This window comes from Dromaius novaehollandiae, chromosome 6, assembly GCF_036370855.1.
Source record: "Dromaius novaehollandiae isolate bDroNov1 chromosome 6, bDroNov1.hap1, whole genome shotgun sequence".
Classification (NCBI taxonomy): domain Eukaryota; kingdom Metazoa; phylum Chordata; class Aves; order Casuariiformes; family Dromaiidae; genus Dromaius; species Dromaius novaehollandiae.
In genome coordinates, this window is record NC_088103.1 from 40,348,716 (window position 1) to 40,363,362 (window position 14,647).

Consider the following 14,647-nt stretch of genomic DNA (forward strand, 5'->3'; position numbering starts at 1 on the left):
TTAAAATGTTGGTGGGTTGTTCTTTTTTTAAAAAAATATATGTAATAGCAGTTCACAGGCTTGTATCCTAGCTCCTTCCAAAGCAATTGACTACCAGTCTTTATTTTGTAATGCTACAAAACATAAGTGTGTTTTTTCTTAGGGATTGTGTGAATTAGGCTTTCTACCTCAAAGCAACACACTCTCTAGCATACTCTTTGGAAAAAGAAAGGAAGAAAGAAAGAACAAACCCTCTGCACATTACATTCAAGAAACATTTCCTAGACTCTATTTTAGCTTGTTTCTGGCTGTTGCGCTGCTGTTTTCTGTAATTAATACAGTTAAAAATTTTGGCGATGCAGAATTAGCGGTGTAGTTTGTAGTCAGGTCCAAAAAAGACATACATATCGCCAAAATAATTGGGCTTATTTTTATCAAAAAAGTGCTTCAGGAAATCATACTCTTCTGCCTCTGAATGTAAAACAGAATCCAGCATGAAGCAGACAATAATACAGACAGTTTTTGATGCCAACACACAGAATCTGTGGATATGTCAGGGCTAGCCAATTGCCTGGGTAAAGTGGTTTGGAGAGTTGTAGGGGTACTCTGGGAAAGTTATGGCTCAGGGACAAATGGTTAAGACCACCTTTTAAAATCAGTTAGACAGCTGAGACCCTCTACTGATTTAATGGCATACTGGAATTGCATCTCTAAGAAAACTTCTAATGGCCAGCTGGCCAAATTTCGTATTTGACTGTCTTACTTTGAGGGTGACAATCTGCTTTGTTCGTTTTACTTAGCAGAGTGTCCTGTAATATGTCTCAGAATAACTCAACCAGCTTAGCTGAAATACTTCTATAAATGTCATTAAAAGACCATAGCACTATTATTTGAGTATCACTAGACAACAATGTGACCTCACTAACAGTCCTACTAAAAAATCAGCCGAGTTGCCAGGTGTGACAGGGGTTGTTTATCTAACATCCAGGCCAGTGGGGAGGGTATGCAGTTTCCTCATGAAGACACTCATTCTCTCTGTCGTGACAACAGACTGATGCTATCAGGCATCATTCTTTATTAATTGCATAATATATACATTTAAAAGAGAGCAATGTGGCACACTGGCTTATGCTTGTGTGCCATCTAGGCAGCCCCTTGGTACTTAGTTGGCATTTGCCTCGTAAAAATAGCCTTGTTGCCACTATCTTTAAAAGCAGAGGAAAGTTGACAAAGAGACACTATGTGTGAATAATAGCAAGCAAATTAAAAAAGACAAAAACAAAACAACCCCCCCAAACCAGACCCACAAAGCACACACAAAGGAACCCATCTGGTCATGCATAGCTGGCTGCTCAGTGCTGTCGAATGCAGCTTGGTTTCACCTGTTTCTGGAAAGCTGCTGTTCAGCCAGCCGATCACAGAGTTGCCCCTCTTGAACAGGGACTTCATTTCTGTCCCTCCCTCCTTATCCTCGTCTTTCACAGAGCTGATGCTGTGACAGCACATAGAAAGAGGAAAAGCAGATAGAAGGAGAGCCTAATGCTCACTCGTACTGTTCAAATGTTCTGATTGTTTCTGTGCAGCATGTTCCCCAGCTTGCGTCTGTATCTTTGTGTCTTTGAAGTGGTTAAACCCTTGGAGCTGGGGCCTTGTGGGCTGAAGCACCTCCAACACTTTGTGACAGCACTATAATAAACAGGAGCAGAGCAACTCCTAGATCTGAGCAATTCAGCAGGTGGCCAGGGAACCAAGGGATGTTCCTGTTTCGACTCTGCTGCCTTCTCCTCTCACCCTGCAAAGACTGGGGTCAGCTGAGCAGCAAACGATGCTGGGCAACTAAACACCTCGTCCTGCTTGTGCAGGCCATGCAACTCCAGCCTGCTAAAGCTGACAAAACATGAGATGGAATATGCAGGATGGTGCGCTGCTGCTGTGCTGGTTGGTTTCTCCCCTAAAAAAGCAGCCCTTGCTTGTATTGACCTGCCTTTCTACTACTCCCCACCCTTCCGTTCTGTATCCTGCCCCCCACACCTTGCTCCCCCTCTCTGGGAAAACAGTAGTTGAAGCTTTCTGGTCTTAAAATGATAGGACACTATGACATGCCTGTAGCTGCGTAGCAGTTTGTCACAGGCAGGTGAGATTCCTTTTTGCACATAATCTATTCACGTGTTGCGACTCGGTTTGAATGCAAGTAAATGCTGAAATAATTTTCCTGGCTTCTAGTCATCAGTAAGAGCAAGTGCATCATGAAAGCTTTTTTCTCCACCTTCCCTTTCCCCCTCCAGCATGGTGTGCATTTCCTAAAACCTTCCCCTATGAGTCTTTGGTCTTCGAAGCTCTTGCAGTGCTTTTGCTCTCACTGTGTGAAAATAGGAGAAAGCCCTTTCTTTGTGGCCTGACAGGATGAAGGGGTGGGATGGGTGGGGAGGCGTGTTTGCGTGCCAGACAGTGAGCAAGTATGAATAGGGCCAGCTGGCCACTCTTGTGCCTGTCTCTCCATCATTTCCATCTGATATTCCCTGCTCATTGTAATTTTGCAGGCCACATTCAGTAGCACAAAAAGGCTTGGGAGCAAGCAAGTGCACTGATGTTTAAAGGGAAAAGCTTTATTTCTTATTTTCTTAGATTGTAGTGGACTATAGAACAACAGGAAACAATAAGATCAACGTTTAATAAGCTTGCTTTCCTTTTCTTTTTTTGCCAATTGGGCTTCCTTTCTTTTGCATAATTTGCATAACTCAAAACAGGACAAACAACCAGGAAATTTTTCTGACAAAAACATGCTTTTTAATAAAAAAGAGAACAATGTTTATTGGGAGGGATTGTTCTCTGGATATGTACAACAGTAATGCAGGAGCATTATGCTAACAGAAAATGCCAAACATCGTGAATTGACCTCCAAAGTGTGGACAGTCCGAAAAGCAATGTCCTTAGAGCAATGTTTAAGTCAACAGGAACAAGTGAACCATGTTTTTGGTTTTTTGACAACAATTTATCAGCCATTATGACTGTGAGAAGATCTGACACATAATAACCTGCAGTGAGATGTACAGAAATCCATAAGACAACATAGAATTTACACAACAAGGTAACTATTTGTGTAAGAATTTCCTCCAGAAAATAGAAGCATGTTCTTCATGGGTAATTTTGGAAAAAGAAACAAAAAAAAAAAAAAAGGCAGGAAAATACTAACATGGGATATCCTCAATTCACAGTGACTGCCAGTCTTCCTAGGTCCAAATGCTGCCAGTTACCTTATCTGCTTCCTTTCCTGCAACTCTCAATTAATCTCTTTATCATTCTGACGTAATAAAAATTACTTTTAACTGAAACTCCCCTTGCTATTTCCTCTTTGCTGAAGTTCTTGTCAACTTGCACTTTAGAGAAAAAAATGCAAAATTAGACATACCCTTAGGTAAAAGACACACATAGCTTCCCAGCATGAGCAGTATTAACCACAGCTAATCATTTCAGTAGTAATGCCACACAAAACATCATACAAACCCTATTAAGCAAACTCAGTAGCAATAACTCTGGGGGAGGGGAGAACATGGAGATTAATAATTGCCAACAGTTAAGTTTCTCATGTGCTGCAGTGCTTTGAAGTTATTTCTTCCATTGCCTGCTTTTAGGATATATTTTTTCTTACCCAGAAACAGGCAGGGTATGAGGAACAGAGAAGATATTTGTTTTATGCCTTACTTCTACTGTGACCTCTTCAGAAGGGGAGGCAATGTACAATTCAAGATGTTTTTTCTTTCAGTTGTTACCACTACTTGCTCTTCTTTATAAGCAGCTTGTGACCTAGCTCAAATTGGGCTGTGCGGTCCTGCTTGAGGGATGCAATCCATTTTGGAGCTTTGTTCATCTCTAACAACTGTTACAGTCTTCACTGACTGACTTTCACTTCAGGGTTAAAGTGTACATTCCACCCACAGCATGCCGAGGCTGCCACTACCAGGAAGCAGGTTTGGGGTGTGGGAGAGAGATGCTGTGTACGTTTTAGTTGGTATACTCTTGAGAGAATTGTGTCACCTCTCAAAAGGGAATGGCCTCCATGGACAAATTCACAAAGTTACAGGAAAAAGGAAAAAAGAAAATAAAGAGGGTTTCTTTATCTTTCTTCTACCTATCAGGACATACATTTCTATTTCTCAGCACTCTGCACTCTGCAGTACCTTCTGCTAAAATGGTGGCTCTATCAGCTGTCATTTTGCAACTTCAGACTTTCTCCTGACTTCAACAGAAGCTTTCTGATGTCTCATATATCCTTTTCCATAGACATTCTTAGAAGTGGAGCATAATGTTTTAATTTTGTTTTGAAAATTACTCTGTAGTTTCAGCACGTTTGCTGGCTTCTGTGCTTGAAGGGATTTACATCTACCTATAGCTCAGTAAATCTATGGAGGTTGGCTGTTTTACTTTTTAAGCCTCCCACCAAAGAACAAGGGCAGTGGGCAAAACCAGCTTCTTATTTTTGTGTGCAGACTAGCTAGTTTGAGTTAGCAAGCCTAGAATGGCCTCAGCTTGTATTTCTGAAAAGGTTTATTAATGTGATCTAAATGATCTTAGCACAGGCTAGACAGGCCTGAGTGATAAAGTAGATACAAGACTGGGCACAGTACAGACCAGGTAGTGCCAATCTACCTGCTCTTGTATTACCTCTGCATCTAAGTCAGGGTAGTGCTGCTGCCTGTTAGTGCCTACTGTGGTACTACTTTAATGCAAGAGGGATAGAATGGCCAGTAAGAAACAGATAGAGATTACTGACATGAGATGCACTTAGGTCACTGAGACTGGTACCGACAGCTGAGAGGCATTAGTCAATCACACTTTGGTGCTTCTAAACATATCTGATAAACGAACTCAAAAAAAGAGGAAAAACACAAGAATAAACCAACAGAAGGGACAATACTGGGTATTTATGCAATTACAGCAGGTCTTTGAAAGTCTTCTCCTGTTGTCAAAGGAATGTCAAAGAGCCATGAGGAATTTTGCATCATTAGCATCAGTGCTGAAAAACTGCTTGACATAAGCCAGCAAACATGGGGAGCAGCATAACACCAAGATGCCATCGCTAACTACCTACGTTTATCTAGCACATCAGATCCCAGAATAAGTAGTCTGAGGAGGCCTGAAAACAAACCGTCTCATTTTTTGGATGCTGAATGCCCCAAACTCCTGTTCAGTTTCATAAGTACTGAAGGTGCTGGGCAGGGGATATTCTTCCACCCTATGTTTGTAGGATAGAAGTCCATAAGGAAAAGGATCAATTAATGAGATATTTTATCAGGAATTTAAAGAAGGTTGCACTTATAAACATATGACTCATTTTCTCCTGGGTTCTATGAAGTTCTTGTTCTGAGAGACAGAAAACGAATGCAAAAGAATGGAAGTGTGTTGGAATTACTGAGAACAGGGAAAAATGAGGGTGAAGGGAACTCTTGCTGAAATGGGATCATGTTTGGCTGCTGTACTCTAGGCATCAACTCCAAGTGGCTGCATGACAAAGTTCAGCTATTGGCACCTTGCAAAAGTAGAACAGCAGAAACTGCTGTTCTGGTCAAATATGCTCAGTGAACTTTAGAGACGAAAACCTTGGCTAGATGGTAACAATTTATAATACCACAATCTATACTGATGAGAAATGCTACTGAGAAATTGGTTGATCCTATGCTCTTTTAAACTTTGAACAGTCTCTAGGCTAAATCTTGAATTTCTTGCTCTGGCTTTCATGAATGATAAAAGAGACTGAACATCTGAGTGGGAGTTGCAGGATTTAGCTTCTGATTACTGAGTTGACCACATCGAATACGTATCTATGAAGTATAAACTTCCCCTGAAGGCAAACAAGCCCAGATGAAGAAAACAGGGAACAAGGTTGTGTGAAAGTCGAGACAATATTGAGTTAAAATCCAGGAATTAACCACCTTCCCAGATTTTGCCTCAAAGCTGGACACATCAAAATTCACAATGAACCTTCTCACTCTTTAAAAAACACTGTTTTTTGAGACTGTATCTATTTGACTGAAATTCCAATTGGAAAATACATAATATTTAAACATTTCTAAAAGATTTTGAAAGTTTGTATTTTTAATCCTTTTTCAGTATCAAACTAAATTTTAAATTCCATCTGGGGAATTGAAACATTGCGTTTTGGCTTGTTCTAGTTAAACCAGTGCTAAACAGAGTCAATAAGAATTTACAGTTCCCTCTCCCTGTAAAGGTGTTGGTGGCTCAATAGAGACATATTCCAGACCATGTTTTCTCAGAGGAGATCGTAATGAAAAAAAACACTGAGGCAAATCTGTAAAAAGAAAGCGGATTACTGTATAATAAGGAGAAAATGACCTTCTGAAGTTAAAGGAGAAGCTGGAGCAGCCAGTAATTGAAATGTCATAGGAGGAACTGAGCTGGTAAGAAAAAGCAAATATTTAAAGATGAGAAATATTTAACAAGTCACTGGATTAATTTCTCTGCCAAGTTCATCATAAGCAAATATATTTCTGTTTCAGTTGATGTTCATGGACAGGTAGACTCTGGATAACTTTATGGGTATAAAAAACCTTGGGAGCCCCCTTAGCCCAGATGAATTACCCAAGAAAAATTTAATGCAGATGTTCTGTCAATGAATGTATATTTTTCAGTGAGGTGGATCTACCATGGTTTTGAAGAAAAACAATTTTATTTTATGCTAAGAAACTTATAACTGCTGTACAAATCTCTGCTCATTCTTCCATCTTTCACTGCTTGCCCTAATGGGGCTGTTTTTAGCAGAAACCAGCTTTTTTGCAATGAATCCCAGCACTAAGTATGAGATACTCCTGTCACTTGACATAAACATGATTTATGTCCCTTCAGGGAGCTGTTCTGAGTTTTGCTCTTCTACCCAACTGGTTTCTTGCTATCTCTCCTCCATAGAAATATCTTCGCAATTAAGCCAACAATCACAAATTAAGATTAAATTAAAATTTCAAGGCAATTCTTTCTCTGTTTTCTTCACATCCAGCCTGGGCTTAGCAAATGGTGTATTTTTTCATGTTTTCAGTCTACTAATTCAAACTGTGACATTCCCCAAATTATGAACAGCCTAATTTTCAAAAGGTTGGGTCTTACAGGATATAATTTCAAAAAAAAGGAAAAGAAAGCTGGAAATAGTTCTCCAGACAGAGTCTACTCAGTGCTTTGAAATCATTAACAATTCCTGTTCCTAATTCTTCCTAATGACACAGTGGGAATGAAACTGCTCAATGGGAAGCAGCCAGTGCCCCAGTGAAGACAGATGGATGGCTCCTGCACAATGCTCAGTACCGCCCTCCCCGTTCTCTTGCAAGCAGAAGGGACTCAGAGGAAGGAGTCAGCGAAATGAGGGTTGCACCCCTTGTTACTGACCAAACCACTGCACAGACACTCATGAAGGATTGTTGCGCTTTGGTAGATGTCACTGTCTGCACAGGCTCTTCTTTGTTGCAGGGGTGGGGAGGAGCTTAATTGTTATTATTTTTATTAATATCTGAAAGGATCATCTTCATCCCATGTACCTTTTTCATTGGAGTAGCTTGCGGAATTAATAGCTATGTTAAATAGTGCAAAACATTAGCCATATATTTCAGTTCAGTGTGAATTTAATCTTTTTCTGTACTATTCTTAAGAAGAAACAGAGACAATAATCAGGTTATTTAACATAGCAGTGCATACACACTCCTAATAATACTAATGACAATGTCTGTTCCATTATGTTAAATGAAAAAGATGATTTGTAAACGTTTATGGTAGCCTATGATTTAATTTAAACACAACTGAATTGGCTAAATTTACAATTTAAACAGTAGGTCATCTGTACGTACATCCTGTATTTGGACAGTTCCCATATTGTTGGTATATTGATAAAAGCAATGTACTAAGGGAACATACAAAAGCTGGTCATAGCTTGTTTGTTGAGCTCTCAACACATGCAACTATAGGGATTAGAATGGGGAAAAAATGAAACAATTTGCATACTTCAGTACTGTAGCAAATGACTGCATCAACAAGGTCACCATGCTATATTGACATCATCCACACCAAATCCAGCTTCTAGAAATCCACCAACATTTGCATGGTGATGCCTGTAGGAACCTCATTAAGTGTCGGACTCTTAGGGTTTTTTTTTCCCTCTTGCCTGTTTAATAAGCAATTTATTTTTTAATTAAGAATTCAGTATGCTTTTAATTTACACAGGAAAAAAAGCTTGAGTGCTATGCTTTGTTAGTGGTAACACGGCTAGCTGTATAAAATGCCATTTCTTTCTCTGCTATATACTTAATTGTATTTCCAAAGGTAGCTCTCATTGAATCAGATAACTAGCAATTTTGTTTGTAATCAGAAGCTAATTAGGTTGTTGTTTACAGTATAAGTGATCAATAGCTTTTATTCTGGATCACACAGTGTCAAAGCTCTAATAATTGCTATAAAATGTAATAGAGATACTGTAATCAAAACAAATGTATAACATCTTCAAAAAGGTATGTACTATACTAGGAGATTATTAAAATTCCTGATACTGCTTAAAATGTTTAATATGATGAATACGAATGATATTTTAAAGAAAGCTTTGTGGATCAAAGACGGATTTAATAATTGTAATGTTTATGAATTTGTTTTGAAAATATTTTTAATTGGATAATGTCAGACTTCTGAATTATAATGCTATATTCATTAGCATTTCAATAGGTTATATTATCAACTCCTTTTGGCATAAAAGAATTTGATTTATTTTTTAACTCATGAATCTCGTAATCTTTTCTGTTGTTACTAGTTTTCTGTAATTTGATTAGCTTCTACAAGAAGAGCAACAGGAACCACATGGGCTTTGCTGGTAATGATATGCTATACATTTCTTCTCCAAAAGCAGCTCTGATGCCTTTGAAAGCAATTTTCAGTTTCTTATCAGCACAGAATTAAAGAGTAATATTGTCTAATTTGTTATGTTTGGTGGCAAGCAGTATCCTAGAACTCTGTCAAACACACAGTGCTTTGAAACCTGTATTATTACGTGACCATAATCAAGAGTACATAAGTGAATTTCAGAATTCCTGAAAGTGTTTATTACCTTGAAGAAAAAGCTCAAAAGATGAACTTGTCAATAGGTTTAATAATCTGTTAGTAAAATGTGTATTTTGCATACTCCCAAACTTCATCACAGTTTATAAATCAGTAACTGGTAGTATATTGATGTATTGTAAATAACTCATCTGGACATTTCAAGCCTGAACATAATTGTGTAAGTCTTAACATATATCTGCAAATTTAACATGATGAACTCTTTGCCTGGCAAAGTTATCTCCTACTTTCAATACAAATGAAAACAGATTACTGTTGATCATTTGCACATAACTGCTTGTAACAGTCACCAAGCCATCACAGTAAGGTACAAAGACAGCCCTTAGAAGAAATTCTGCCTATTTGATGACATTTAAAGCTTTAAAGAATCCCTTCTAGATACTGCAGAAAATCATTGTGAGCCGGCATACGCTGTCAATGTCACTGAATAAAAATCAAAGTCATCAAATCATGTATAGTGGCAATATTGCCACCCAAACTATTTAAACAGTTTATGGGACTGGTCTTGCAAACAGGTCATCATGTGAACAACCCCACAGACTGCAGCAGGAATTAGTAGTGTGAGAAAAGCTTGTCCTGTGGGTAAACATCTATGAATCTGCCTTGTAACTGGATTGATAATCCTTTTGTGTTGATTTTAGCAGTTTAAGAAATAACGCTTAAGTTAAATGATGTCCTACCACCTCTTTTCCCTCTACAGTGGCACGATGGTAGAACTCAGGTATAAACTCCTGTAACTTTTTGAGCTGACATTATCATCTGTGCATAAGCAGATAACGCTGTTTTAGTAGAGCAAATAAAACTGTATGGCATTTTTATTAAACAAACAGTAAAATAACTGGACTATATTGTCACAATGGAAGCACAGAAGACCAGTGACTGTACAGCTGAAACCCTGTAGCAAAATTTGTTTCTACTGCTTATCCTCAAATTTAAAGAAACATTATGAAGCTTTCACAATGGTGGTTTCTTGTTAATTTAAAGACTCTTCACCCTTGTTAAGGCTAGATGATTATAATTAAAAAATAGATGTACTGTTAGAAAGTTCTATGCCACACTATCTTTATGAAAATTTAACTGAAAGATGTACATTATACCTGTATGCGACTTATAATGGCTTCTCAGCAGGGAACGCAGAATCACTTACAGTACATAAACATTTAAAGAGGAAAATGCTAATACACTGAAAGAGTTTAACATCAGTAGCAATTTATCAAATGAAGACGTTTCATCAAGTCCACTCTCTGGGAGAACATTCAATGTTAGACAAAAGCCTGGCATCCTTGACAGTCTGAAGTTCAATCACTTTGAAAACCAAAACCATTCAATAAGATAAATAGGATCTTAGGAAAACTGCCATCCTCCTTCTCAGGTATGGGCCAGAATTAAAATAATAATTATTAAAATAATCCAACCAGGTCGCTTTACAGGCAAATTTACACACTGTCTCTTTAAAATACTGCATGCCCAAAAGCCTTTTTGGGTTTGGAATGTAGCACTGCACCAAGTATTTCACAAAGCCTCTAAATATCACAAGAAGCTTTCTTAGAGAGAAAAAAAATTCCAGCTGACTGAAACTGTTCTAGCAGGAGTGCCTCAGCTTAGCTCCCAGACCTGGAATTCCAGATAAACAACAGAGGACAGGAAACAGATTTTTTTTTTTACATGTCCTTTTGTAATGCAGCTACAAGATGACTGATGAACTTAGGAACAAACAGAGTGAGAGTGCAATTGTCATCCGAATAAGCGGTGTGCTTAGATAGAAGCTTGTAGGAAGAGCAAACGAATTCTCTGAAGATATGTGACTGGTGGAGACTCCTGCTGTGTTGTCTTTCCCAATAGCATTCTGCAAGACACAATACTCCCCTTGGTTACCATTACACATTTTCATTCCAAATTATTTAAATCTATGTCATGAAATTTTGTTTACAATGTTACCTGTATTTCATGGCCAGATTGAAAGATATGAAAGGTATAAAACGTGATATCCAAATGACAGAGGTTTCTAAACTATTTTTTTGTTGTAAGGACAAAAACACTATTAACGTATAACATCAGCACAGCAAGACTCAAAAAGGGAAGAAAGTATATAAAAAATCCTAGTCTAAGAGTGAGTCCATGTGTAAAACCTACTCTGGCACACTATTTTTTTAAGGAGATCTGCATTTATCATGCCAGTTTATTTTAAAAAGCAGATGCTGTGAAACCACAACTCCTCTGTAGCCAACAGAACAACTTGTTTGATAAAAAGTTAGTTTGGGATGTAAATAGATAAAATCTAGTCCATGGGATCAAAATAGATTGATGTTTCCAGCCTACAAAAAATGTTGTTTCTTAGACCTTTTTTTCCCTTAACTGCTGCATTTTTATAGGTCTGGTCGTCTTTGCTAATAATAATAGAGCAGTGGACATACACAAGTATATATTGGCAGATTATAGTGAACTATCCAGGGAAGAGGTGTTAACGGAAGTATTGTTCATTGCTTATCATCCCTAGTAAAAGAAACCAGATATAATCACAGAATCAGAACAATTTACACTGGAAGGGACCTCTGAAGGGCATGTAGTCCAACCTGCTCCAAGCAAAGTTGCTCAACCCTGTTAGTTCAGGATTTGAATATCTCCAAAGATGCGGTTTTTACAATTTCTTTGGATCCCTGCTCTGGTGCTTGACCACTCTCCTTCGGATTTTTTTTTTTTTCATTATATCTCATCAGATTTTCTCTTGTTGTAAAATTTGACTGTTGCCCTATGTCCTTTCTCTACGAACCTCTGAAAAGGACTCTGGCTACATCTCCTCAGTATTCTCCTTTACACCGCTGAGGCCAGCAGTGAGGTCTGCCTTAGCCCTCTCTTCTCCACCCTAACCACACCCATCTCCCTCAGCCTCTCCTTGTGTGCCACGAAGCTGCTGTGGCTGCATGGTGGGCTAGCATCAGTGGTGGTACTAACCTCGCAAAGAGGGCACAGGCCTCCCCCATTTTGGAGGGGCAACAGGCTAAGATTTAGTTTCGGGGTTTTATATTAAGGGGAGGTATCTGTGCTGTGAAATGTATAGGATCCACACTCTTACCTCACTAAGACAGAGCTCTGCATCTATAGATTCATTGGATTTCCGCTTCTTCTGTGCCTATGAACAAATGCAAAAGTTAGTCCCTATACACTGATATATACAGTATCACAAAAGTTAGATAAATTCACATGGGTTGTCATATTCCTATGACTTTCACAGTATAGCACATTATTAGCAAATAAACTCTTTTAATGTAACAGCACATTTTCCAGTAACATCCACATTCTGATCTGAAATTTACAACAGAACCTTGAACAGTCAGTTAAGGCTACGACGTACTCCGTAATTACAGTGATGAGTGCCATCAGCTGCAGAGAACTTGTTATGTTCTGTGGACTCATAAAAACCATGTTGGATCTTCATGAGAAGAAATGATATATGACAGTTAATAATTACCGTAATATTACTGAATATTAACAATCTATTCTATTCATAAGTTTTACGAAAATATACAACACTGGAATGTTTTATTCATGATAATACTTGCAATTTATGCATGTGTTATTACGACAAATACAAATATAATTTTAACATAGTGCATGGCTGCCACAGAGCCTCTTCTGGAAAGTTACAAAAAGAACATTTAATGTCTTTTAACATATTTATGTGTAGCTCAAATTGAGCAGTTTGTTTACATTATGTTCATGGATAATTATATATGGAATATTAATAAATACAGGAATATTTTAGATGATCAAAGACTACAAAAACGAATCTTATGTATCTTCAGCCATATCTTATGATAAACATCTGTCTGTTACTGTCACTGTGTGCTCTTACACACGCTGACTCAAATAAGTAATGCTTCTGATGGCAGCATGATAGATAATGAAAGCAATAGTATGCACTCTGTCTAGCATCATAAGGTATTTAATATTTCTATTGCTCATGTGAACTTGACTGGGCTGGAACCTTTCTTCCATTATATAATAGCAATATCTGTCCCCATGATGATATTTCCAACAGATGTTGCTGAGGTTGATTTAAGTACTCTAGTGAATCTCCACATCATTTCTTTCTTTGTATATTTCAGAAACATAAACAGCATTCTTTTATAGGAGCTACTTGTGTTAAAAGTACAATCAAGTCTTATAATAGAAGACTTGAATTTATACAACAAAACTACTGACAGCACTAGCATGTCTGAAATTTCTATCTGGAAGTTTTGTTGGACTTGCAATTTACTTCCTGCACAAAATGAGGATCTGAATCTTACTGTTTTATATAGACCAATGTTCCACATACAGATATTTTATTTTATATCTGAGAGTCTGCATATAAAATATTCTTCAACTGTAATTATTAATTTTAAAATTTAAATAAAGAAACTGAAATTCTCATTAGGAAATATATTCCTTGCCTTTCATGATATTTTAATGTTTATTGATTTTTATATTTATAAATAGATATATTACAGACAACTAAAAAACAGCAACAGCTGGCGTTTAAGTGAGCGACAGCCTAGCTATTGTAAAAATGCATAGATATATATGCTAATTTTAAATATATATGATAAAATAATAGCTCAATTCATTAATAAAAACCCTCCTTGCAATCTTTCTCTTACATACCCTCTCTTCTAATTAGTACCATTAAGTTAGTCATAAGTTTAGCTATCTAAATGGAAAAAGAAATTCCTGGAAGTAAATTTGCTACAACAAGAAGCAAAATACTGAAGCGTTCCTCTTTTTTCTTTCTAAACAGAGAGTTGTTTGTCCAGGTAAGGGAACTCATGGCAAATAATGGCAACTTGGCAGCTTTTAATTCCAACTGCCTGGCTAGAAAGAAGAAGGGTAAAGAAGGAGAATCCAAACTGGATGTCAGTCCTAATTTTCTTATATCCTACATATCCACACTGCATTGAATTGGAATGTGAAGCTTCAAAAGAGGTATTATGAGCAGATGTTCAGATCCTGAAGTGTAAACTGTAAGGCCTGTCCAAGTCTGGTGTTTTCTACCTTGTCATTCGGTGTTAAATTTCCAAGTCCACCCAAGCTTCTGTCTATTGGAAACATGGTGCTGTGTTGCACACACCTGCCTAGCGTTCATAACACGGTGCTAACTACAAGGCTACTGTTCCTTGCTGGTCTCGACCTAATGCCAGAGTTAGAATTTTCACTCCTTCTGTGCAAAGTGTGTTCCTCAAATAAGAAAAGAGAAAAATGTCATCATTTTGTCTATATGCAAAGTCTTCCTTTACTTCATTCAGCCTGATAAGCAATAGAGTGCAGCAACTAAAACACATCTATCTTTTAGAAAATCAACAAGCAAGAAACAAAATCAACATAAATAAGCACTTTTCAATAATTTTGGTCAACATTCCCTAGCTATAACTTGGAAGGTACTATTTATCTATATCCATATACTTAATGTAGTCATTCTAACAACACTTATTCATACATGTCCTCCATTATAGAAAGCCCTTCTTTCCTAGGATTGAAAAGTAATTTTAATAATCAGGCAGGCTTTTCTCCTATGGAAAATGTCTTCCTT

General features: G+C 37.6%; 1 protein-coding gene across 3 annotated transcripts in view; it reads right to left on the reverse strand.

Annotated features, from left to right (window-relative positions):
* Window positions 1-2,765: 2,765 nt before the first annotated feature.
* GFRA1 (GDNF family receptor alpha 1) overlaps window positions 2,766-14,647 on the reverse strand; it is a 206,870-nt gene continuing 194,988 nt past the window's right edge. For all 3 annotated transcript variants that reach the window (XM_026096176.2, XM_064514274.1, XM_026096177.2), the window contains 2 exons: window positions 12,155-12,211; window positions 2,766-10,927 (listed from right to left, as the gene is read on the reverse strand). In XM_026096176.2, the coding sequence (XP_025951961.1) occupies window positions 10,766-10,927; window positions 12,155-12,211 (219 nt within the window). In that variant the 3' untranslated portion in view covers window positions 2,766-10,765. The remainder of the gene's footprint in view (window positions 10,928-12,154; window positions 12,212-14,647) is intronic.